Genomic DNA, 27,176 nt, shown 5'->3' on the forward strand with positions numbered 1-27,176 from the left:
AATCAAAACTCCTCTAAGATTTCATTTCACTCCGGTCAGAATGGCAGCTATTAAGAACACAAACAACAACAACAAGTATTGGCAAGGATGTGGGGAAAAAGGCACACTCATATATTGGTGGTGGGACTGCAAATTGGTTCAGCCAATATGGAAAGCAGTATGGAGATTCCTTGGAAAACTGGGAATGGAACTACCATTTGACTCAGCTATCCCACTCCTCAAAGGACTTAGAAACAGCATATTAAAGGGACATAGCCACATCAATATTTATAGCAGCACAATTCACAATAGCTAAACTATGGAAGCAACCTAGATGCCCTTCAGTATAAGAATGGATAAAGAACCTGTAGTATATACGCACAATGAAATATTACTCAGCAATAAAAGAGAATAAAATCATGGCATTTGCAGGTAAATAAATTGACGGAGTTGGAGAAGATAATGCTAAATGAAGTTAGTTAATCCCCCCAAAACCAAATGCCGAATGTCTTCTCTCATATAAGGAGGCTGATTCATAGTGGGGTTGGGAGGGGGAGCATGGGAGGATTAGACAAACTCTAGATATGGCAAAGGGATGGGAAGGGAAAGGAATGGGTATAGGGGTATAAAAAAGATGGTGGAAGGAGATGGACATCATTACCCTAAGTACATGTATGAAGACATGAATAATGTGGATATACTTTGTATACAAGCAGAGATATGAAAATTTGTGCTCTATATGTGTAATATGAATTGTAATGTATTCTGCTGTCATATATAACAAATTAGAATGAAAAATTTAAGAGAAGGAAAAAAATGCTTCACCAAATTATAAGTTCTATTGCAAGTTTACTATTTTCTATTTTAGATTTTTAAAGAGTAAAACCTGGCAATTAGTTTTTAGCAATATATATCATTCTATTTCATTAAATATCCAGAAAAAGTATCATCATCATATCTAACAATATTAATAGTATATGCCTTATTTTTGTACTTAGTTACATTTAATTATTTCCAAAAGTTAAATTTTGTTATTTTGTTTATGTTTACATATTTACTGAGGGCTTGTAATATTGTTTATCATACACCTTACTGCATAAATAACTTAGAATCATAGTTTATAAATTACATTGCATTATTATTAAGTAATGAGAAATAGAATAATGAGAAACCTATTTATTGACTTGTTTTTAAGGAACATAAATGAATAAAACAATCACATTGGGATTAATAACCATAATCTCGATCACTTTTTATTTCTTGTAGTTTTCATAATGTTTCTCAAAACATATGTTGGTATATTTATTTGATTTGCAATACAAAGTCACATTTTTCCTGAAAGATAGTAAATATAATTTGACTTATTTGTTTTACTATGAGGACTGATAGGCTTTACTAATAAGGTTTCAGGGTGGACTTTTTTTTAATATGTTAAATATCCTTAATATTGTACAAGTTTACTTTTTAGTTTACTCGTTATCAAAATGTATGTAATCCCAGCAGCTCAGGAGGCTGAGGCAGGAGGATTGAGAGTTTAAAGCCAGATTCAGCAAAAGTGAGACACTAAGCAAGTCAGTGGGACCCTGTCTCTAAAACAAAAATACAAAATAGGGCTGTGAATGTGGCTCAGTTGTTGAGTGTCCCTGAGTTCAATCCCTAGTACCTCCCTCCACAAAAAAGTATTATATATTTATTCTGTTGAGACCCATTAATTACTAATTATAATAATTTAATCCAGAAGGAAGAAAACTCTTTTTTTTTATAAAGAGAGAGAGGTAGAGAGAGAATTTTAATGTTTATTTTTTAGTTTTCGGCGGGCACAACATCTTTGTTTTTTATATGCAGTGCTGAGGATCGAACCCGGGCCGCATGCATTCCAGGCAAGCGTGCTACCGCTTGAGCCACATTCCCACCCCAGGAAGAAAACTCTTTAACACCGAAAGTCTTATTATCTCAGAAATAAAATATATATAAAATATAAGTTAAAAAATACAACATTTGAAAAAAGCACATTAAATTTGAAAACATTCTGTAAGGGTAGTTTGGTACCAAAAAAAAAAAAAAAAGGAAATATGAATTCAAAAAGGAAAAGCATAATGTAACCTTTCAAAATGATAAGGGAGATTATGTTCGTATGTTTTTTAAGTGAATAATGGTTTGGATATATTTAAAAAAGGTTTTAACAGTTTTTTTAAAAATTTCAGTGTTCATAATATGCTGGATAGCATATCATTTGCATTTAATTACATTGATGGTGAAAAATTTACTCTATAAAAATTATATGAGGGGACTGGAGTTGTGGCTCAGTGGTAGAGTGCTTGCCTAGCTCATGGGTTGATCCTCAGTACCACATAAATATAAATAAATAAAATTAAGGTTTTGTGTCCAACTACAACTAAAAAAAATTTAAAAATTGTATGAGGAGGACCATAACTATTTTGAAATTCTTTTAATTATTTGAGTACAAAAAAGGGAAGAACTTCTTTAGGGGATACTTATGTAAAAAAATTTCTGCATTATGAATTTGCTTTAGAAGCATTTTCAGAACTTGTGTTTTTTCATAGCTACTTAAATGTAAAGAAAATAAAATCAGAATTTTTTTTCCAGTGAAAATTGTGTTTTGATGAGGTTTTTTTCCTATTATTTTTTTTCTTCTGGTTTCTGAAGCCTTAAATGAGTAGGGGAATATGGTCCCAACATTTTCTTCTGGCTCTGAATGAATTCTTCTTTGAAACAGAGAAGAAGATAGAGAAGATGGATATATAGTCATTCATTTATTTGTTTAATTATTCATTCAACAAATATTTTTGAGTGCCTTCCACATGCCAAGCATTCTTCTAAATGATGAGCTTATACTGGTGATCTAGATGAATATGGACAATTTGTTAACAGACTAAGAATGGAAAAGTTAGCTGGGAGTGGTGGCGCATCCTATAATCCCAGAGGCTTGGGAAGCTGAGACAGAAGGATCCCAAGTTCAAAGCTAGCCTTAGCAACTTAGGAGGCCCTAAGCAACTCAGCAAGACCCTGGCTAAATAAAATATAATAAAAGGTTTGGCGATGTGGCTCAGTGGTTAAGTGCCCCTGGATTCAATCCCTGGTACCTCTCCCCCAAAAAAGGAAAAGTTAGATTTCTGTTGTTCACTGTGGTAGCCACTAGTTAAATGTAGCCATTTAAGTTGAAATTAGTTAAAATTAAGCAAAATTGAAGTGTGTCAGTCCTATTAGCTGCTTCAAATACTCTGTTGCCACATGTCACTAGTGGCTACCATAGTAGATAGTACAAACATAGAATACTTCTGCCATCATAGAAAGTTTCATTGAGTAGCACTGAGATAGACTAATAATTGGGGAATTACAGGACAGTATAAATGCTGTGACAGGTAGGTACAGATTGTTGTGGTATAACAGAAAATAACAAGCCTGTGGAAATTAGGGAAAGCTTTCTAAATGAAGTATCATTAATGGCAAATCCTGAAAAGATGTGTAAAAATTGTACAGAGAAAGGAAACTGCAAGTATATTTCAGAAATAGCCAGCACAAAATCCTGGCAGTGAAAAGAAATTTTGTATTAGATATTCTAAGAGTTAAGGTGTGGCAAGAGATGAGACAGGAGATTGAGGAAGAAACCAGATCATGTAGGACCTTATATAACATATTCAGAAGTTTAGGCTTGATGGCTAATATTTCTTTATTTCCTTCCTTCCTTCTTTTTTTTTTTTTTTTCTGGTTGCATTAGGAAATTCCATTCTTGCCCTTGAACATGATAGGCAAATTCTCTACAACTAAGTTACACCTCCAGTCTTTTTAGATTTTATTTTGAGACAGGAGCTCACTAAGTTGCTCAGGCTGGCCTTGAATTTGTGATCCTCTGGCATCAGCCTCACGAGTAGCTGGGATTCAAATGTCACCCAACACAACCAGCTTGACAGCTAATCTCTAGTTTCTCTTATTAACTTCCAGATTGTCTTGGCATTCAAAAATATATAAAGCTTAAGTGATAAGTTGGGAAAGTGTCAAGTGTTTGCACTTTATTCGTTGTGATATTTAAGATACCAAATAAAGTTGCTGTCTTTGAACTAAAATGACAAAAGCCCTTTCTTGACATTCAGTATGAAATCCATTCAGCATTTATTTTCCAGTTAGAAAGTTTAAAATGACTCTTAGTGGGTTAATTATTCTTAGCAGTAAATGTATGTGTATGTGCACGCATGCAAGCTTGAATTTTTCTTATTCTACTGACTTTATTATTTAGGGTGATGAAGAAACATTTGAAAATTACTACCGAAAACAAAGAAAGAAACAAGCAAGACTGGTATTACAACCCCAATCAAGTATGGTAAGTATGTTAAAATTATTTATTAGCTTTGTTGGTACTTTTTATCCCCTTATCCTGCTTTAATTTCTTCAGAGCATGTGTCACTATTCATTCAACTACAAATATCTGTTGAACATTTACCTTTTGTAGTAATTGGTTTAGGTGCTAAGGATACAGCACTGAACAAAATTAAATCCCTTCTTCCATGAGTTTGCCTTCTACTAGGGAAGAAAATGAATAATAGTAAAAGATAAAAATGAATACGTAAAATGTCAGGGAGTAATAATTAGTTCCTGATCATATGGGAAACTGTGTATGTTGATTAATTGTCACACCTAAAGATGCTGGATAGACATTTAAATTTTTGTAAAATTTCTTTTTAAAAGCACAGAGGACCTGAAAGAATAGTATAATCAGGCCAAAAACTAAGTGAATGTAGAACTCTTCTATATGTTGGTTGTGGTAATAGTTAATTTGACTAATTTGTGGAAGCTCATAAGAAACTGCATATGAAAAAGAGTGAATTTTATTGTATGTAATTTGTATCTCAATATATCTGACTACAAAACAGATGAGTGAAATAAGAAAACCTAAAGGAAAGCAGAAACTCATTTTTGGTGAGGGACTGTTTAGTCAGCTTTTATACTGCTGTGATTAAAGACCTGACAAAAACAATTTTATTGGAGAAAAAGTTTATTTGGGAGTTCATAGTTTCAAAGGTCGCAGTCCATAGACAGCCAACTCCATTCCTCAGGGAACATGGTGAGGCAGAACATCATGGCGAAAGAGTGTGGTAGAGGGGAACAGCTCACATGATGACCAGGAAGCAGAGAGAGAGTCCACTCATCAGATATAAAATATGTACCCCAAAGGCATGCCCCCAATTCCTACCTCTGCCAGCTATACCCTACCTGCCTTCAGTTACCACTCAGTTAATCCCCATCAGGGATTAATTCACTGATTGAGTTAAAGCTCTCATAATCCAATTATTTCACCTCTAAGCCTCCTTGTATTGTCTCACACTGAGCTTTTGGATGACACCTCACATCTAGACCATAACAGGGATTGAATATAGTTTTTATTGTAGGAGCATATATTGAATTGGAAAGCATATAAGTTTCAGGATATGGAGTTCAGAGGGTTAAGCCCAGGGCCAAACCAAAGTAGATGTCCTGTTAGAAATTATATCCGTTTTAAAGCCCCATTATTAGGATGTCCTACAGATAAAACCATCTAAAATCTTCTCTATTCCTTCTTGCAAATACCATAAAGAAAATTACTTATCTCAGATGTTATTGCTGAGTGAACAGGGAGAAAAAATTCTTTTGAGGATTCATAATAAATTTGTCACATGTGTTTGCAGCTCAAATGCATTCTTGTTGGATAGTCAAAAAAAAAAAAAAAAAATTCAACTGAAAGTTTAGTTTAAAGTTGTTCCATGGTGACATTGCTTTCAAGTACCTGGCAGAAGTGAATGTAGATCTTTGCACTTTCATTCCAGAATTAAAGAGTATTCATAGTTAAAATTTTAAGGAAAATTTAGCAATTCACAGTCAAAAGTAATTACCAGATAAGTGAGAATCATTTACCCCTCACACATCAGAAAGAGCACTAATCTCTAGGGTATATAAAGAACTCAAAAAGCTAAGCACCAAAAAAGCCCAAATAACCCAGTCAATAAATGGGCCAAGGACCTGAACAGACACTTCTCAGAAGAGAATATACAAGCAATCAACAAATACATGAAAAAATATTCATCATCTCTAGCAATTAGAAAAATTCAAATCAAAACTAAGATATCATCTCATTCCAGTCAGAATGGCAGCTATTATGAAAACAACAGTAAGTGTTGGTGAGGATGTCGGGGGAGAAGTACACTCATACATTGTTGGTGGGACTGCAAATTGGTTCAGCCAATATGGAAAGCAGTATGGAGATTACTTGGAAAACTAAGAATGGAACCACCATTTGACCCAGCTATCCCTCTCCTTGGTCTATACCCAAAGGACTTAAAAACAGCGTACTTCAGGGACACAGCCACATCAATGTTTATAGCAGCACAATTTACAATAGCTAAATTGTGGAACCAACCTAGATGCCCTTCAGTAGAGGAATGGATAAAAAAAAATTGGCATATATAGACAATGGAATATTACTCATCAATAGAAGAGAATAAAATCATGGCATTTGCAGGTAAATGGGTGGCGTTGAAGACAATGCTAAGTGATGTTAGCCAATCCCAAAAAGCCAAATGCCAAATATTTTCTGTGATGTAAGGTGACTGGCTCTCAGTTGGGTAGGGAGGGAGAGCATGGGAGGAATAGACGAACTCTAGATAGGGCAGAGGGGTGGTAGGGGAAGAGAGGGAGCAGGGGGTTAGTAATGATGGTGGAATGTGATGGACATCATTATCCAAAGTACATGTATGAATACATGAAAAAAAAAAGAATATTGATAACAGAAAAAGGTGGTGAAAGACTTGATATTTGAGTTACAAACCTTTGAGTATAAAATAACACTATTTAATATGCTTAAAGAAATAAAAAGTAAGCTTTCTAAGAAATATAATAAGGAACAGAACCTACAAAGAATGACCAAACAGATGTGAAGAAAACAGAATATCTAGAAATTAAAGATACATTAATTGAAGTTAAAATGTTATGAATGGGTGTTAACAGTTCATTAATCATTTCTTTGTTGATCTGAAGATATCACCTAGAAAGCATCACAGGGAAATGAAAGAAAAAAAATGAGATGAGATACATAGAAGATACAAAGATACTAGAGTTCTAATTTGTGTGTGTAAGAAGGGGAGTTTCAGAAAGAGAGTAGAACAAATGGGACAGAGGAATATTTGATGATGTATGTCTGATAATTTTTTGAAAGAGATGAGAAATGAAAATTCACAGTCAAGCCCAAAGAATCCTAAATAGTGTAAAGAAAAAGAAACATATTCTCAGAAACCCTATAATGAGATTTCAGAATATCAATGTCAAAGATAAAGTAGAAGACTGAAAAACATTATCATATTATCTTGATCTCACTGACATTTATTGAATACTTCATCCAAAACAGCAGAATTCATGTATGTTTCAGGTGCACATGGAAAACTCACAAGACAAATCATATTCTGGGCCATAAAACGAATATCAACATATATAAAAGGCTTGAAATCATACAAAGTTTGTGCTCTATTCACAAGATATGATATGATTCCATGCAATAGAAAAAAGGAATATTAACTCTTAACCTCATTTAGCAATTTAAAAAATGGATCGTAGACCTAAATGAAAGAGCCAAATTTATAAACTTTTAGAAAGAAAGAAAGGTAAAACCTTTGTGACCTTGGATTGGGCAGCATTTCTTTAGGTAAGATACATAAAGCATGAACGATTTTAAAAATTTGATGAATTGATGTCTGGTATAGTGATGACACCTGCTTCACTCTTCCTGCTAAGGATTGCTTTAACTATTCTGGGTCTCTTATTTTTCCAGACGAATTTCATGACTGCCTTTTCTGTTTCTGTGAGGAATGTCATTGGGATTTTGATCAGAATTTCATTAAATCTGTATAGTGCTTTTGGTAGTATGGTCATTTTGATAATATTAATTCTGCCTATCCAAGAGCAAGGTAGATCTTTCCATCTTCTAAGGTCTTCTTTGATTTCTCTCTTTAGGGTTCTGTAGTTTTCATTATATAGATCTTTCACCTCTTTCATTAAGTTGATTCCCAAATATTTTATATATTTTGAGGCTATTGTAAGTGGAGTAGTTTAAAAACAGTATTTTATTGTCACCAAAACAGACTGGTAGACCGATGATACAGAATAGAAGACACAGAGACTAACCCACAAAATTATAATATCTTATATTAGACAAAGGTGCCAAAACCATGCAATGGAGAAAAGATAGCCTCTCCAACAATGGTGCTGGGAAAAATGGAAATCCATATGCAACAAAATGAAATTAAACCTCTCTTACCATGCACAAAACTCAAATCAAAATGGATCAAGGATCTAGGGTTAAAACCAGGAATAAAATTATTAAACCTGCATCTAATAGAAGAAAAAGTAGGCTCTAATCTCCATCATGTGGGATTAGGCCCCAACTTCCTTAATAACACTCCTTTGGCACAAGAATGAAAATCAAGAATCAGTAATGGGATGGATTCAAACTAAAAAGTTTCTTCTCAGCAAAAGAAACGATCTGTGAGGTGAATAGAGAGCCTACATCTTGGGAGCAATCTTTATCCCTCACGTATCAGATAGAGCACTAATCTCTAGGGTGTATAAAGAACTAAAAAAGCTAAGCACCAAAAAAAACCCAAACAAACAAATAACCCAATCAATAAATGTGCCAAGGACCTGAATAGACACTTCTCAGAAGAGAATATACAATCAATCAACAAATATATGAAAAAATGTTCATCATCTCTAGCAATTAGAGAAATGCAAATCAAAACTAAGATATCATCTCACTCCAGTCAGAAGGGCAGCTATTAAGAACACAAACAACAGTAAGCATTGGCGAGGATATGGGGAAAAAGGTACACTGCTGTTGGGACTGCAAATTGGTTCAACCAATATGGAAAGCAGTGTGGAGATTTCTTGGAAAATTGGAAAAGGAACCATCATTTGACCCAGCTATCCCTCTCCTTGGTCTATACCCAAAGGACTTAAAAACAGCATACTACAGGACACAGCCACATCAATGTTTATAGCAGTACAATTCAAAATAGCTAAATTGTGATACCACCTAAATGCCCTTCAATAGATAAATAGATAAAAAAAAAGTGTGGCATAGATACACAATGGAATATTACTAAGCAATAGAAGAGAATAAAATCATGGCATTTGCAGGTAAATGGATGGAGTTAGAGAAGGTAATGCTAAGTGACGTTAGCCAATCCCCAAAAGCCAAATGCCGAATATTTTCTCTGATATAAGGAGGCTGATTCATAGTGGGGTTGGGAGGCATAGCATGAGAGGAATTGATGAACTCTAGATAGGGCAGAGGGGTGGGAGGAGAAGGAAGGTGAAATGGGATTAGAAATGATGGTGGAATGTGATAGACATTATTATTCAAAGTACATGTATGAAGACATGAATTGGTGTGAATATACTTTGTATACAACCAAAGATATGAAAAATTGTAATATATTCCCCTATAATATTATAAATTAAAAAATTAATAAAAAATAAAACAAAACCCAATGACAGATTATTTTTAAAGAGCTATTATATAGACTGGTCTTATGAGTCATATTATGTCTATTAAAATAATTTTGGTATCCTCAAAAACAAACAAACAAAATTTGATGAATTGAATAGCAAAAATTAAAACTTCTGCTGTTCAAAGCCATTGTCAAAATACCCCAGTTAATGAATGGGCAAAAGAACTAAACAGACACTTCTCAAAAGAAGAAATACAAATGACCAATAAATATATGAAAAAATACTCAACATTCCTGTCAATCAGGGAGATGCAAATCAAAAGCATATTGTGATTCCATCTTACCCCAGTTAGAATGGCAGTCATCAAGGATACAAATAATAAATGTAGGAGAGGATGTGGGGAAAAAGGTACACTCGTATATTGTTGGTGGGAATGCAAATTACTATAACCACTTTGGAAAGTAGTATTGATATTCCTCAAAAGACTAGGAATAGAACCACCATATCACCTAGCAATTTCACTATGGGTATTTATCCAAAAGAACTAAAATCAGCATACTATGGTGATACAGGCCTGTCAATGTTTATAGCAGTGTAATTTACAACAGCTAAGTTATGGAATCAGCCAAGGTGCCTATCAGCAGATGAATGGATTAAGAAAATGTGGTATGCACAGAGTGGAGTTTTATTCAGCCATAAAGAAAAATGAAAGAATGGCATTTGCTAGTAAATGGATAACACTAGTGAACATCATGCTAAATGAATTAAGCCAGACTCAGAAAGTCAAAGGTCAAATGTTTTCTCTCATCCGTGGAAGTTAGAGCAAATAAGGGAAAAAAAGGGGCATGGGAGTTTGGAGGTAGGAATCAGATCTCAAAAAAATAAAAGAGAGAAAACAGTGGTGTTACAAGAAAGAGATTGAGGGGAGGGAGGAGGGATGGGAAAAGGGAGGAAAAGAAGGAAATGCAGAATGAATTTGAGGAAATTACAGTATGTACCTGTATAAATGTACCACAGTGAATTCCATCTTTATGTACATCTATAAAGCACCAATTAAGAAATAAATAAATAGGGCTGGGGTTGTGGCTCAGAGGTAGACTGCTCACCTAGCATGTGTGAGGCACTAGGTTCGATCCTCAGCACCACATGAAAATAAAGATATTGTGTCCACCGATAGCTAAAAAATAAATACTTAAAAATAAATAAGTAACATAAGGAAGATAGTAGAATAGAGGAGGAAGGATAGGGAGATAGAGGGGGTGGGCGGGAGAGAGAAAGTGCTAGGGACTGAAATGGAGACAGCTAAATTCCATGTATATGTGATTATGTCAAAATGAACCCCACTATTATGTGTAACTATAATGAACTTATAAAAACATTTTTTAAAAAAAGGCATTTTCAAGAAAATCAAAAGGCAAGACACACATTTGGAGAAGTATTTGCAAAACTCATGTCTAACAAAGGGCTTATATCCAGAATATAAAAATAACATATAATTCAACAGTTAAAAGACAAACAAACTAGCTTTGAAAATGACAATAAAAATTTGAATAGACGTTTTATCAAAGATATACAGATGGTAAATAAACACATGAAAAAATGTTCAGTATAATTTTTTGTCAGGAAAATGTAAGCTAAAACCATAGTGAATTGCTATAACATACTTACTAGGATAACTGACTTTAAAAAAGTTGATAATACCAAGTGCTGATGAGAATGTAGAACAGTTAGAATTCTATTATACTGTGGTGGGTATAGAAATTACACTGCCACTTTGGAAAACAGTCTGGCAATTTAAGATAATGAATTATCATAAAACCCTACATCCCCAATCCTAGATTTTTACTCAGAAGAAATGAAAATATGTTTTTATACAGTGGTTCATATGTGAATGTTTATAGTAGTTTTATTAATAAATGTCAAAACTTGAACCAACCTGAATTTCTGTGAACTAGTTGATAACTAGTTGGTTAATCCACATGAGTAGATAAACAAATTGTTGCATATTCATATAATGAAATACTTCTCAGCAATAAAAAGTAATTGATAAACATAGATAAATGGATATACTTCAAAAGCATTATTCTGAGTAAGAAAATTAGATAATGAAGTTATGTTATTTGACATTTTTGAAAAGGCAAAACTGTGGGACAGAATGGGATTAGTGGTGGTCAAAGGCTGGGAGTTGGGCAAAATAGTTCACTGCAAAAGGGTATAAAGAAACTTTATGAGCTGGAAATCTAGTTATACTTCTTGATTTTGGTAGTGATTACACAACTGTCGACATCTGTCAAAATTTAGTGAACTCTGTAGAAAAAGAGTTGGTTTTATGCTATGTAAATTATATGCCAATAAACTGGACATAAAAACAAAGATAAATCAATCTTAAAATACTCAGAAGAGATTATTATCAAGTAAACAAGACAATGAAATATTATCAGTGCTGAACAAAAATAACTGTCAACCTAGGAAACAAGTTCAAAGATACATATTTTAAACAAAGAAAAGCAGAACTTAAGGAAAATTTAAAAGAAAAGGAAAAAGGAAAGTGAGACCATGTGGAAGATAGGAGATGTGAGAAGGAATGAATAGTGAAGAAAGTATAAATATGTAGATAAACCTATGTTGATGGTACAAAATTTTCAATAAGATATTATGGATTTAAGATGGAATTAAAATACAAAATAATAACATTAGAATGAGATTGGAGTTAATGAAAGTATCTGAATTGTCCAGAAGAGCAGCAAAAATGTTTGACTAATTTTAGAGTTTGATTACTTACAGATATATAATGTGGTGTTTAGGGTAATTTCTAAAGGAATAAAAACCAAGTATATACTTTCATATAATACAAGATAAAGCCTATAATGATAAAAAAATAAAATATATATGTGTCTTAGAGTTGTTAAAAATTATAATTATAAACCTGTGTGCACTTAATAACATTGATTGGAAATATTTAAAGCAAATTTGCCATAATTACAAGGAGAAGTGGAAAAATCCACAAGCATAGTAGATTTTCAGTTGTCTCAGTATCTTGAAAGCCAAGTGGACAGAGTGCCAGTAAGAATATACAGTATGCTTAAGAGGTTTGATCTAATGGAACATAGAGAACCCTATTTCAACAGTTGCACAAACGTATATATACTCTTTTAGAGTACACATGGGATAATAAAAAAAATTTTAATTACATTCTGTATAGAATAAAGCAAGTATCAAGGAATATCAAACATTTGGTGTCATTGTAAACTATAGTTTCTGAGCATAGTATTTTTTTAAGTTAGAAGGTATTAACAGCCTTCTCCCTGCAAAAATTGAAAAAAAAAGACCCAGAAGTTTGAAAATTTGATCACATTTATGAAATATGCAGATATATAATTTGACCAATAGAAATATGAAATATTTCTACCAGCAAGTTTTTATCAATGACAAGTCAGGTGATCAAATGTTTTCTTTTATGCCTTTTGTTAAAAATGTTAAACAATGGGTAAATGTAGACTATTTTTAAGAAGTTAAACTTGTTATATGAAAAGGCACTAAAAGGTTTTTATTGGCCGGGGAAGTTACTGGGGGTTGAACTCAGGGGCACGTGACCTCTGAGCCACATCCCCAGCCATATTTTGTATTTTTGTTTAGAGACAGGGTCTCACTGAGTTGCTTAGCATCTCACTTTTGCTGAGGCTAGCTTTGAACTCAAAATCCTCCTGCCTCAACCTCCTGAGTACTGGGATTACAGGTGTATGCCACTGCATCAGGCACTAAAAGTTCTTTTTGGCAGAAGATGTAATGTTCTGATTATTGTTTGAAAAGCATTATCCTGCAGCTACATGATGGGGGGACAAGGGTGGAAGCTAGGGAGACTAGGTAGGAAAATGATGTGTTAACCAAGTAAGAGATGATGGTAGCTTCAACTTGGGTGCTGAGAGGGGGGTTCTGAAATCCTATTTACTTTTAACTTATTTAATGTCTTACCTTCTTTCATATGTAAGCATTTTTTGTTATTTACATGTGTATTTCTGATACCTAAAAATATATGTAGCATACAGTAGGCTGTCAATAAATATTTGTTAGTGAAGTTGTAGTGACTTGGAACTTTTATATCACTGGTATTTATTGGTTTAAATTGATTTTTGTTTTTCATTTAAAGCATGAAACAGTTGATGGCTATAGAAGATATTTCACTCAAATTGTAGGGTATGTATCTAATATGAAAGTAACTATTATTAATTTTAATTATGTTAAACATAAGAAATAAACATTTTCTATTTGGGCTTTAAAAAAATTTTTTTTTAACACATGCTGTGTTGATAATTACTATTCTAGGTTCTTTGTTGTGGAAGATCACATTTTACATGTGACTCAAGGATTAGTAACCAGGGCATACACTGATGAACTTTGGAACATGGCCCTCTCAAAGATAATTGCTGTCCTTAGAGCTCATTCAGTAAGTCAGACAATTTTTGTTACTAAAATTTTAATTCAGTTACTTCAAGAACTTTGGAGTTACACAATTCAGAGGAAGACTGTACTTCCATCTTTCTGCATTTTGGTAATTTCTTCAGTTTGAAAGCAGTAATGTTAGGCCTTTATGTTTCTGGTAATATCACTCTGGATTTTGCAACTGACGGCGGCTTCCCAAGACATTTTTATTCTAGCATTATAGAAAATGAAGAATTAAGCTGGGTCTCATTAGTCTCAACTGACCTCTTTATTGGATCACTGAAAAGCACCATGAAGAAAGGATTTTTAATTATCATTCCAAATTCTTTGTTTCCAAAATAAGCTCCACCATTAAAACTCAATAGAACTTGTTTTTCAATGTTTATAATTTGCAGTAGTACACTACAATTATGAATTTATGAAAAATTTTCAGTTTTAAAAAGTTAAACTCATTTGAAATAATGAACCTTTGTGTAATGAGAAGTTTTTATGGACTAAAATTGAGAAAATATTTTCCTAAGGCTTTTTGTGGAAATCATAAATATGTTAGTGTCATAAGCAAGATTGAAATTAAAAATTGGTCACTGTAGACTTTAATAAGATAGTCTAAACTGTCTTAGTTTACTAACCCTCAGTAAAATATCACCGTATTCAAATTTTATAATCTGATATTTATAATAATTTTATTATTGATTAAATAGAGATTTAAAATATCTTGAGGGAGGATTAATTATCATATATAATATTTAGATTGTAAACACACTACATTTTTATTTATCAGGAATCTAGATGCACTATCCTATGAACTGGAACTTTTTCTGACATATTAATAAAGAGTAATACTTTTTTTGGGGGGGTGGGGGTGGGTGCTGGGGATCAAACCCAGGACCTCACACGTAATAGGGAAGTGCTCTACCACTGAATAATACATTTTATCAGATCAGCTCTAAGTATATAAAATTATGGTATGTTTCCTATTAATCCCATGACATTAAATGTTAAATTATATTATTAAATGCAATATATCACGTTCAGAATCTCATTAAATGCTGTTAAAAAATAATCCCAGATATTTTAATTGTTATTCTTATGTTAGAAAAAAATAATACATTATATCTTTTTATAAGAGGGGGAATAAATGAATGAAAACTAAAAATGCATGGTCTATATTAAATCCATTGTGTCAGTTTAAAATAACTAGTTTCTTAAAATCTTAAAAAGTTTTAGAAATATAAGTATTATTGTTTTGTCCAAGGTTTATCATGTGCAAATTTCAGAAAAAAATACAGTTACTTTAAATATCTCCCTAAAAATTTATACCAAGTAGAAGAAGCCAGCTGTGGATCTGACTAATAAAGATTTTAATTTTATTGTGAAGTCTGTTAAATTAAAAGAAACTTTTTTGGGGTTCTTATTTCTTAATTTTTAATTAAATGTCTCTGTCTTCCCCCCACCTTCCCACCCTGTGTTGTGTTTCCATCTCCACACTAACCCATCCTTGTTCCCTCAGTCTTATTGCACTGATCCTGATCTTGTTCTGGAGCTGAAGAATCTTATTGTAATTTTTGCAGATACTTTGCAGGTGAGTAATAACCTAACGTTCAATTAATGGCTGTTTTGAGCACTTAAAGACATACAAAATACAGAGCATGCTCATTTATTTTATTGTGGATTAATGGTAGTAAATAGGTAGTAATAAATGTTTACTTATGTATTAGCATTCTCCTATTACCTCAAACTATTCATACCACTTCCTTCTAAAATAACAGAGAATTGATTGCATTTTGTTTTATGCTTAAACTTATGGGATTTTATGGTTAGAATTAACTTTTTTTATTAAACACAGGCTAGCATTTTTGTAAGTATGAAACAGCTATATTTAATGTGCATTAACTATATTATTAAGTACAGTGTTTAGGTCAATTGGCATCTTGCTATGGGTGATAATTTGTCAGTGTAGTTTAACAACATTGATTTATCTTCTGGTACAAGCTCCTTATCTCTTTGTAGATCATTACAAACAGTTTTTGGATTGGCACTTTGAGAACAACTAAATCTAGAGTATTTGACATGGTTCTAAGGACCTTTGCAGGAAATCAAAGAAAATTGGAAAATTGTTGCATTGGAAAAGCAGCAGTGATGGTTATGTAAACCCTTGCCAAGGATACCTTTCTAATCTTACTACTTTAAAATAAGATTAAGGAGGACACCAGTCCTTTTCACTTATTCAGAAATGCTGCAGTTTTCATTTTGCTGAAAATTGACAGACTTATTATTTGGAGGATTTTTATTTGGCTTTTAAATTTAAACCTATTGAAGAATGGACCTGTCTTTTTCATTAAAACCAGTTAAGGAATGTCATAATTTTTTTCTGATACTAGGGATTCAATCTAGGGGTGCTTTATCATGAGCTGCATCCCCACTCCTTCTAATGTTTTTTATCTTGAGACAAAGTCTCATAAAATTGTTGAAGCTTATCTGGAACTTGTAATCCTTCTGTCTCAGCTGCCCAGGTAGCAGGGATTACAAGCATGTACCACTGCACCCAACTAATTTTTAGTTTTTTAAATTGGCCATCTTAAGGAAATTTTGCTTTTTAAAGTACCAGTGTTTTATCATTTAAAACAAGGTGACTAAACAATAAAGTAAAAAGTAACACCAGCACATTTCTAGTTCTGCTTACTAACTGTTAGGCAAATTGAAAGTAAACATAGATTGATTTATTCATTAACACTTCTTAAGCATCCTTTTAGCAGTTATTTGATATATAAAATGGTGGAGCCATAGAAATTAGTAAGAAAGTATGGACATAAAAAATCCTTGGTTTTAATAAATTCAATTTACTTGTAAACAAATAATGAATTTAATAAGCAATATAATAAAACAATATGTTAAAGAGCACTAGGCTCATAGAAGATAGAATGACTAATTTTGATTCCAGGAGTTGGGGAAAGCTATATACAGAGAGTTGAAATTTGAGCTAGATTTTAAAGGATGAGTTCAGCAAGCTGATAGGAAGGAAAGGACATTAAGAGAAAAGCATGTGCAAACTATAGATCTAGTTTGGGATGGTGAATTAGAGACTGATTTAGCAGCTTGATTATGTTAGAAACTAGTATGTGGGTATGAGCAAGGAAATACAAATAGTGGTGATGAAATTGATGAAGTAGTTTAAATTAGATTGTGGCAGGTCTTGTGGGAGGGAGTTTAGTAAATCTTTTTTACATTTTAGGGGGAATGGTATGATTGGGTTTGCACTTTTGAATGGTTGGTAATTTTGAGGGTTGAGAATCTATTCAGTTGAAATAGGTGGGTGTGATTTTAGTTTAGGAAACCCTTACAATGGCCTATGCAGGAGATGTGAAGGACCTGAAATAATTCAGTTATGCTGGGAATATTTCTAGAAGAACGAAAGATTTGAAGGAGATTTGTGAAGGAGGGAAAATGAAAAGTTTTTGGTGACTGATTAAATATATATAAGGGAGTTTAGGTGATTTTAAAGTTTTTCTCTTGAAAAACTGTATTGATGATAGAATTATTACCATAGATAGAAAGTAAGAAGGCACATGGTTTAGTTAGAAAGGGAGAAAATAAGTTATTTTTAATGTGATTGTTGGCTAACTGAGTGGATTTTCTAACAAGATGTTGTAATTTATTGGAATTAATTGTCTGGAATTTAGAGAGGTCTAGCTAGACATATGGACTCAGAATAATCAGAAAAATAGTGATTAAAGTCATTAGAGTTAATATTGCTCTAGAGAATTAAAAGAAAAGGTAGAAAGACAGTGATAGAAATTAAACAAGGAACTGGAAGGATTGTTTATAGATGGAAAGAACAAAGAGAGTAAGGTGGTGTTACAGAATTCAAAGCAGAGGAGTTTCAAGGAAGAGGTCTCCCTTGAGATCATGGAATTTTATATTTAGGAGATAATCTTTCACATTGTTGAGCAGTTTAAATAAAGGAGTAGGAATGGGAATTATGCATTAGGGGTGGCCATAAAAGAAGCGAAAGGGAAACACCTAGGAACCACAGAAATTTCAGAGAGGACTTTTTTGGTCTCTTTGTTGTTCTTAGTTTAAAGATGGGAGACAATTTAGCATGTTTATTTAGCTAAGGGAAAGGAGCTAGGGAAAACTGAAGACATAATAGAATAAGTAGATAATCCATGGAATAGTTCTTACAGAAAGAGATAAAATCAAGAACAGAGATGAAGGAAAAACCTTGGGGAGGAAAAGGGACAACTCTGCAAAGTAAGAAAAGATGTAAGAAAAGATGTCTGGCCCCAGAATGGGTAGGATTTCAGTGAGCTTGGAGTATAAAGGACTAAAGTTTAGGGAGTACATATGTAATTAATGGAAAGATACAAATTTGCCTTATAAGCAAAAAAGTAAATCTGAAATTGAAGGTACAAAAGGAAGTCACCATTTTCCAGACAACTTTGTTCTTTTTCCTCTTGTTTACTCTTTAGGTACACAGCTATGTAGAACATTAATCTTGAACTCTTTCCCATCTTGACTCTTTAATACATTTTGAGGCTAACGCTGAAGTCCTGACTGAAAAGAGAGAAGTAGAAAAAATTTTCCAGTCCTTTAAAACTCTTTCTGGACCTCTATCTTAATGCAATTCGGTAGAAAGTTTAAAAATCATTGTATGCTTTCAGAGTGACGTACAATATGCTTTAGTGAATCTTCCAAATGATTCTTTAGTGTTCCCACCATTTTTTATAAATATTTTTATACATTTGTTTATCTGCTTTTTTGTTTCTTTTTTGGTATTTTAGGGTTATGGTTTTCCAGTGAACCGACTTTTTGACCTTTTATTTGAAATAAGAGATCAATACAATGAAACACTGCTTAAGAAATGGGCTGGAGTTTTCAGGTTAGTCTAAGCCATGTGCCTTAATGTAATGAATAAGTTTGTCAAATGCTCAATCAATTTATTTTGCATATAGCCCCCCAAAATGCTTATAATCAATTTCTAATATGGTAAAGTACACATAAAATTGACCATTTTAATCATTTTAAAATGTACAGGTCAGTGTTGTTAAGTACATTTACCTTGTTGCAACCATTGCCACCATCTATCTCTAGAAACTTTTTATTTTCTCAAACAGTAATTCTGTACCCACTAGACAATAACTCCCATTTCATCTTTTCTCAGCACCTGGCAGTACCACCGTCCTCTAAAATTTCATTTATCTCTAAAATTTAACTGTTTTAGGTAACTCATGTAAGTGGAACCATATAATATTTGTCCTTTTGTGTCTGGATCATTTTACTTAGCATAATATCATGAAGGTTCATTCACAGTGAATATATTAATTAGAATTTCATTCCTTTTTAAGGCTGAATAATGTTCCATTGTTTCTTTTTACCACATGTTGTTTTTCCATTCACTTGTTGATGGACATTTATGTTATTTCTATTTTTTAGCTATTGTGAGTAATGCTATACATATATCTGTTTGAGTTCCTACTTTTAATCTTTTTGAGTTTATACCCAGGATACAGTAAATATAGCTTTCATTTTTTGAGAAACTGCCATACTGTCTTCTATAGTGACTATACCATTTAGAATCAATTTTTAATTATACTTACTTTTAGTTCTAATATCTGTGATTTTCAGCAAATAATTAGATACCTAAAAGTCTATGAATATTCAAAGGAATTTCATATACGAAACTGAAATTTATAGCCATTAAATTTGGTTTGGGGAAAATTTTTTTTTAACAAATAACCTAAGGAGATTAAGAATTGTGTAGACTCTAAATAGGAAAATTGCCTTTACTATATAACCACTTACCTGAAGACATGGATTAAAGTATTTTAATATCTGTGAGACTTTGCATTGCCATGAAAAGAGAAATCTGCCTTGCTTTTACTTACTGAAAGCTTTCCTCCCTCCCTCTTCCTACCTTCCTGTCTTCTCTCTTCCTTTTTACTTTGTTCCTCCTTTTCTCATTCTTTCCCTCCCTCTCTTTCTCTTTCAGAAAAAAAAATCAATCTTGAGATCTTCTAGGTTGTCCAAAATATGATAAAAGTAATATGTCGATAATGTCTGATGATTTTAAATTAAAAATACCAGCTTAACACTTACCCCAACAGTTTGTAGGGAAATTAACCTTCCGAATTCTATAATAGAAATCTTATTAATTGGTGATACACATATTAAAATTATATTTACATTGTATCATATTTATAAGATGATACATTTATATTAAAATAAACTAAATAGATTCTTATTTGAGCTTATTGTGTTAACATTTTAGGAGTAATACTGTCAAGATGATGTCTTGGTAGAAATAATTGACAATACTGATAAGTCCATATTATTATCATCAATTTTTTATATTATTTAAGAGATAACAATAGTGCTCATTAATAGAGGCAGTTATCTATAACATATACTATGATATGATGTGATATAATATCTTTTTTAATACCTTTATTTCATTTATTTATTTTTTTTTTGGTGCTAAGGATCGAACCCAGGGCCCTGCAAGTGCTAGGCAAGTGCTCTACCACTGAGCCACAACTCTAGCCCCATTATATAATACCTTTATACTTGTAAAATCTTAGAGTTGTTATTTATTTGGCCTCTTCAGAAGAAAGTTTGAGATTTTATAATTGTTGCTGGATTATATTGAGCCAGCCATTCTCTTTTATCTAAAGACTTCTAGCAGTGACATTACTCCCCCAAATTAAGGAAATTAGGAAGTACCTTTTCTTTGGAAAGCTAAGGAGTTCATTCAAATAGAGTTAAGATGAACTTTATTCTTCAAAGTAATAGTGGAGGAGAACAAATGATAGTTTACAGATTGTAATACATAATTCTCAACATCATCGTAGGTCACATTTTTTGCCTAAATTTTTTGGAAATAGTAAAGTTTTAGCTTGGCTTGACTTACCCTGATTTATATCTTCAAATATTTTACAAGTAGTGAATTAACAATCTAACAGTAAAATGGGGGGAAAAGTAAAAATTTTCATCAGTACTGAATAATTAAAACTCAACCGTATCCATGGCAGAATTTATAATTTCACTACTAGTATACTTTATCTATATGTAGTTCTCTCTGACTACATTGTGAGTACCAATGTTTTATTAATTTTTATACATTTTATATACCCATGCTTTTTATTTATTATTATTATTATTATTAATTACCACCAGTGATTGTATCGAGGGGCGCTTAAACATTGAGCCCCTTCCCCAGCCCATTTTAATTTTTTTATTTTGGAACAGGGTCTTACTAAGTTGCTGAGGCTGACCTTGAACTTGCAATCTTCCTGCCTTAGCCCCTGAAGCTGCTGGAATTGCAGGTGTGTTCCACCACACCTGGCTATTTATTTATCATTCTTAGTTGACAAATAATAATTGTTTATATTTATGGAACATAATGTGATGTTTTAATAATATATTATTGATGATTAAATCAAACTAACATACCCATTGTGTGTGTGTGTGTGTGTGTGTGTGTGTGTGTATTTTTGGTACCAGGAATTGGATCCAGGGGTGCTTAATCACTGAGCACATACCCAGCCCCTTGTTTTATTTTTTCTTTTGAGATAGGGTCTTGCTTGCTAAGTTGCTTAGGGCCTTGATATGTTGCTGAGGCTGACTTTGCTCCTCCTGCCTCAGCCTCCTAAGCCACCATGCCCAGTTATACTCATCATCTTATATACATACTTTTTTGTAGTGCAAGTATTTAAAATCTACTCTCTTAGCTGTTTGGAAATACACGCCACATAATTAATTATAGTCACCTTGCTGTGCAACAGATCTCAAAAACTTATTCTTCCTCTCTAACTGCAACTTCATACCCTTTGACCAACATTTCATCTCACCCCTGTCTCTAGTAAGGGGTAACCACCCTCCAGTAACCACTATTCTACTCTCTACTTTTTATGAGTTTGGTTTTTTTAAGATTCTATAAGCAAGTGAGATCCTTAGTACTTGTCTTTCTTTGCCTGGTTTATCTCACTTATATCCTAAAAGTTTATTCATTTTTATTGCAAGTGACAGAATTTCCTTTATTTTTAAGGTCAAATGGTTCCATTGTATATATGTATCACATTTTCTTTCTTGCTGTTGAGTTCCTTTTATTTTTTTATATTAATCTCTTAGCAGATTTATCAGATGTATATTAGCAACTATTTTCTCCTAAGTTGTTTCTTCACTCTTGTTTCCTGTGCTGTGCAGAAGCTTTTTAGTTTGATGTAGTCCCATTTGTCTACTTATGCTTTTGTTATTTGTGCTTTTAAGATTATATCCAAAATATCATTGCCCAGACAAATGTTGTAGAGCTATTTATATATTCTTGATTACTTAGCCCTAATGCACTGTTTTGCACAGAATAGGCCCTCATTGTATGTTTGTAGAATTTGGTGCTATAACTTCAGTCCTATAACTTGCTTTTTAATCTTTTGACTTTATTTTTAAACAATATTTAGAATGTAGCAGAATAAATGGAAGCTTCTCACTATGTTTTAAGTGAGCTATGCCTTACTTTGTGTGCCATCATGATTTACAAACCCATGTCTATATTTCTATCCTGTTATTAAGACCTAAGAATAAATTTTTATCAACTGGACATCATCCACTACCCAAACCACACATTTCTCTATGTGCCTTACCTCAACAAAATGTCTCATTTATTCATTTACCCTCTCTAGAAACCAGATTTGTCATAAATATATTCTCTTCCACAATCCTATTTAATTTTAGGTCCTGTATATTCTACTTTTAAAAAAACACTGTTTATGCTACCTTTTTTCTGCTTTCTCTACTATAGTTTTAAGTCAAACCCTCCTCACCTTTTATTTAGGTTATTCCTCAGTCTTTCTAACTGGTCTTTTTGTACTCATTATTGCCCTTTTTCCAATTTGTTCTCCCATATAGTAGCAATCTTCCTATGAGATTCTCCTTCTTAAAACCTTTATTACCTCAAGGATAAAGTCAATGTGCCTGAGTTTGTCAAGCTGCTCAACCTCGTCTTTCAACATATGCCTAATAAACTTTAGACTCCGGCAATATCTCAATACCTATTGTTTGACACCACCTGATATTTATACTTTTTCACTCTTTATGCCTTTGAACGTATGTTTCTTCTGTCCCAAATGCTTTTCTCCCATAATCTCATCAGTAGTGTTTCTTTTCATCTTTCATCTACAGAGCCCATAGCTCTTCTGTAGAATTTTCCATGAGATATTCCTCCACCTGCTCTCATAGTTACTTCTTCCCTTGTCCTGTTTTTGATTCTTGTAACTCTCTATTATATGTACACATCTCATTTTAAACATAATTTGTATATCTGTCTCTTGTATTTGGTTCAAGGACAGGGATCTGGCTTTTTGTGGGGGAGCGGTGCTAGGGATTGAACTCAGGGGCACTCAACCACTGAGCCACATCCTCAGTTGTATTTTGTATTTTATTTAGAGACAGAGTCTCACTGAGTTGCTTAATGCCTCGCTCTTGCCAAGGCTGGCTTTGAACTTGCTATCCTCCTGCCTCAGCTTCCCGAGCCATGGGGATTATAGGTGTGCACCACCATGCCTGGCCAGGATCTTGCTTTTATCTTTATGAAGTAAGGAATTTTCATCACAGTTCAAAGCCTAGAATATACTAGGTATAGTAAATATTTAACCAAATTGTTGAATAAAAATAAGTTACTGGGGATGGGATGTAGTTCAGTAGTAGAGCGCCTGCCTCGCACATGTGAGGCACTGGGTTCAGTCTTCAGCACCACATAAAAATAAATAAATAAGGATATTGTGTCCATCTACAAATAAATATATATATAACTAATTGAACAGCAGCAGCTACCTTAGGATAGGCTGTATTATGCTGCAGCTACAGAAAAACAACAAAACCCCCCAAATCTCTACACAGACAATTTCTTATTTATACTGAAGTCTACAGTGAGTTTAGCTATTTATATTTGTGATTATGTCTCCTCAACATATTGCTTCCCTTGTCATTATGGGGAGGAGGGTTACACAGTTGGCTCATAAATACTTTAGACTAAAAGTATCCCTTCCGTTCATAGCCAGTGACAACAATTAGTTATGTGGTCCTTCCTAACTGTAGGGGGGCTGTGTAGGGGAGCACATGAATAGGTGATCAGTAGTACATGTCTCTGTCTCACTAACTATAAAAGGTCCTTTATAATCACAACATTATGAGAGACTAAATAAATATAGTATTTAGTTCATCAAGTGCTTGTGGTCTAGTTGGGAAGAGAGAAGGCACAAGACAATTTGAAAACTGTCTGTATCAAAAAATCTGATTGGTCTTGGGGTTCTGGCTAGTGGTAGAGCGCTTGTCTCACACATATGAGGCACTGGTTTCAATTCTCACCACCACATAAAAATTAATTAATTAATTAAAGGTATTATGTTCATCTACAACTGAAAATATTTTTAAAAATCTGATTTGAATATGCTTCATCTCGTGGATATGTTTTTAATGCCAATGATGAACTTCTTGTTCAGACTATATCTTAAGAATTGTTCTAGACTAGAAAACTAAAAGTACTGACAGGATATAACACATGAATTTTGAGAGACAAGACTTATACTGGATTTTAGAATTGTAGATGATTAGACAGTATTTTCCTATTTGGACTTATAACTGACAAATAAAAATGCTTTTGTTGTAGTTGGGCTCTTAAGATACTGTCTTATAATGCTTTAATGATATATTTTCTAATAATTTTTTAATTCTCCTTTCTTAACAGGGATATTTTTGAAGAAGATAATTATAGCCCCATCCCTATTGTCAGTGAAGAAGAATATAAAATAGTCACCAGCAAGTTTCCCTTTCAAGATCCAGACCTTGAGAAGGTATGAATTAGTTTTTAATTTAAGAATTAAAAAAATAAATTCATGATCTGTATTATGACATAAAATTAACCTGATATTGTAAGTAAGAATGGCTTTTTGGAACAATTTTTTGGTTGTGTTATTTGAGAAAATTATTTATATTTTGTTAACTTTTAAAGATTATGCTATTATTCTACTATTTTGATGAAAAGAAGAAGGGCTTTCCTGGGGATGCTAGAAGGAAATGTTATCCCAAATGTTAAGTGAATTCTTATGGCAAGTACTTACGATGAGTGAATTCCAAGTTATATGTACTAAATGTTGAATGAATTATTTTAATAAGACTATATCGAGGGAAAGAGAAGAGAATTTCTTTGAAATATTCAGCACTGTGGAAGATCTTATTGTGGCTTTTTAAAGGAAGTATAGTGCTATAAAAATTTTATTTTGGTTAAGTAAAAGGTACATGAAGGCAGTAGCTCCTTGCATATTTCCTCTGGAAGAAGGGATATATTTTTAGAGTCAAGATACCTAAATAAAAGAGAAGGTAGAGAAAGGAAGTAGATCAATATGAGGGATATTCTGGGATACACATGAGTGCATACACACACACACACACACACACACACACTTACACTTATCCAGTGTTGCTGGAGAGACTCAAATCTTATGAGAAATAAATAGCATATTTCCTGCAGCTGTCACCTCTTTTATTTTCTTTATTTTTGTTTTTGCTTCTTATTTTTTTCAGTTCTTTATAAATTCAGTGCTTTCCTACTTTTTTTGTGTATGGTATCAGGGTTTGAACCCAGGTGTACTTAACCACTGAGCCATATCCCCAGCCCTTTTTTATTTTGAGACAGGGCCTTGCTAAGTTGCTGATAATGGCTTTGAGCTTGTGATCTTCTTGTCTCCTTCAGCCTCCTTATCTGCTGGGATTACAGGCATGCACCTGCTTATTTTCTATATCTTTATTGTCAGAATAAGCAAGACTGAATTCAGAGTGAATTGTGACTGTAAATTTTTGTCATATTTTTATGTACAACTTAGTCATAAATGTGTAATAATCACTAAATATAGAAAAAAACAAATGCATAGCTTTTAGATTATAGCTAACATCACTAAAAGATCAGAATAATTCTTCTAATTCTATATTTTTTAAAGTCCCAGAGTTGTCCCTGTGTCAAGAAACATTACTAGAATATTCTCCCTCTCATGGCTTGGTTTTGTTTTCTTTTGTTTGTAGTTACTGGTAAGGAGTTTATTCAGACTATAGCATCTGTGTCAAGAGCACTGAACCAGCCAGGTGTGGTGGTGCACACCTATAATCCAGTGACTTGAGAGGCTGAGACAGGAGGATAACAAGTTTGAGGCCAGTCTTAGCAACTTAGTGACGCCCTGTCTCAAAATAAAAAATAAGCACAAGGGATATAACTTAGTCGTAAAGTACCCCTGGGTTCAATCCTCAGTACCCACCCTCACCTGCTACTGAAATAAAGCACGGACCCAGGCTGGATTCGCACATTAGCTCTGCTTGTAGCTTACTATGGCCAAGTGATTTACCTTATTTGGGTATTAGGGCCTAATCTAATCTGTCAAATGAGGTAGAACTGAGTGATGTTTACTGTCCTTTCCAGTTATGCTAAATAATTCTAAGTAGATTTATAGTTTAAAATAAAATTTTCTTGTGAGGAGCTTCCAATATATTCATTTATTCTTTAGATTAAGCTCCTAATTTAGAAAAATCATTTCTGCATGTAGAAAGGCTGTAATTCTGTAAAGTACAGTTGATGAAGTTTAGTAGATGAAGATCCAGAAATGTAATTGGAAGATGCCTGTAATCCTCGTGACTCAGGAAGATTGCAAGTTCGAGGCTAGCCTCAACTACTTAGTGAGACCCTGTCTCAAAATAAAACATAAAAAATGGCTGGGAATGTAGCTCAGTGGTAAAGTGGTCCTGGGTTAGATCCTCTGTAGCCCCCCAAAAAAGAAAGAAAGAAATGTAATTGGAGAAATAGAAAGGGTCAGACCATAATAGCCCTTGTCAATAATGTTGGAGAGTTTAGCCTCAGAGTCAAGTCACTGAAAAGTTTTAAGCAGTAACAACATAATTAGATTTGTTCTTTAGGAATATCATTCTGGCTAACCTGTGATGATTGGAAAGAGTAAGACTGGTAGCAGGGAGTCTAGCTAAGACATTTTTACAGTTATCCAAATGAGAGGGGTTGGTGACCTGAATAGGGGCTATGGTTGTGGAACCTGACTTAGGAGATAATTAGGAAGTTGAACAACAGAAGCTGATAGTTATTTGCTTATGAGGGATAAGGAAAATAAAAGAAGTCAAGTATAATAACTAAATTTCTATCTTGAATAGTGGTGGCATTCACTATGATGGGAAACACAAAAGGAGCAGGTTTTGAAAAAAAAAAGAGATGATCATTT

At 33.2% G+C, this 27,176-nt stretch overlaps 1 protein-coding gene across 8 annotated transcripts in view; it reads left to right on the top strand.

Annotated features, from left to right (window-relative positions):
- The window catches only part of Exoc6 (exocyst complex component 6), a 212,909-nt gene that overhangs the window by 81,949 nt on the left and 103,784 nt on the right, over window positions 1-27,176 (top strand). For all 8 annotated transcript variants that reach the window (XM_076835327.2, XM_076835331.1, XM_076835332.1 and 5 more), the window contains 6 exons: window positions 4,235-4,318; window positions 13,619-13,665; window positions 13,795-13,915; window positions 15,422-15,493; window positions 18,693-18,790; window positions 24,650-24,755. In XM_076835327.2, the coding sequence (XP_076691442.1) occupies window positions 4,235-4,318; window positions 13,619-13,665; window positions 13,795-13,915; window positions 15,422-15,493; window positions 18,693-18,790; window positions 24,650-24,755 (528 nt within the window). The remainder of the gene's footprint in view (window positions 1-4,234; window positions 4,319-13,618; window positions 13,666-13,794; window positions 13,916-15,421; window positions 15,494-18,692; window positions 18,791-24,649; window positions 24,756-27,176) is intronic.

This window comes from Callospermophilus lateralis, chromosome 15 (assembly GCF_048772815.1).
Source record: "Callospermophilus lateralis isolate mCalLat2 chromosome 15, mCalLat2.hap1, whole genome shotgun sequence".
NCBI lineage: Eukaryota > Metazoa > Chordata > Mammalia > Rodentia > Sciuridae > Callospermophilus > Callospermophilus lateralis.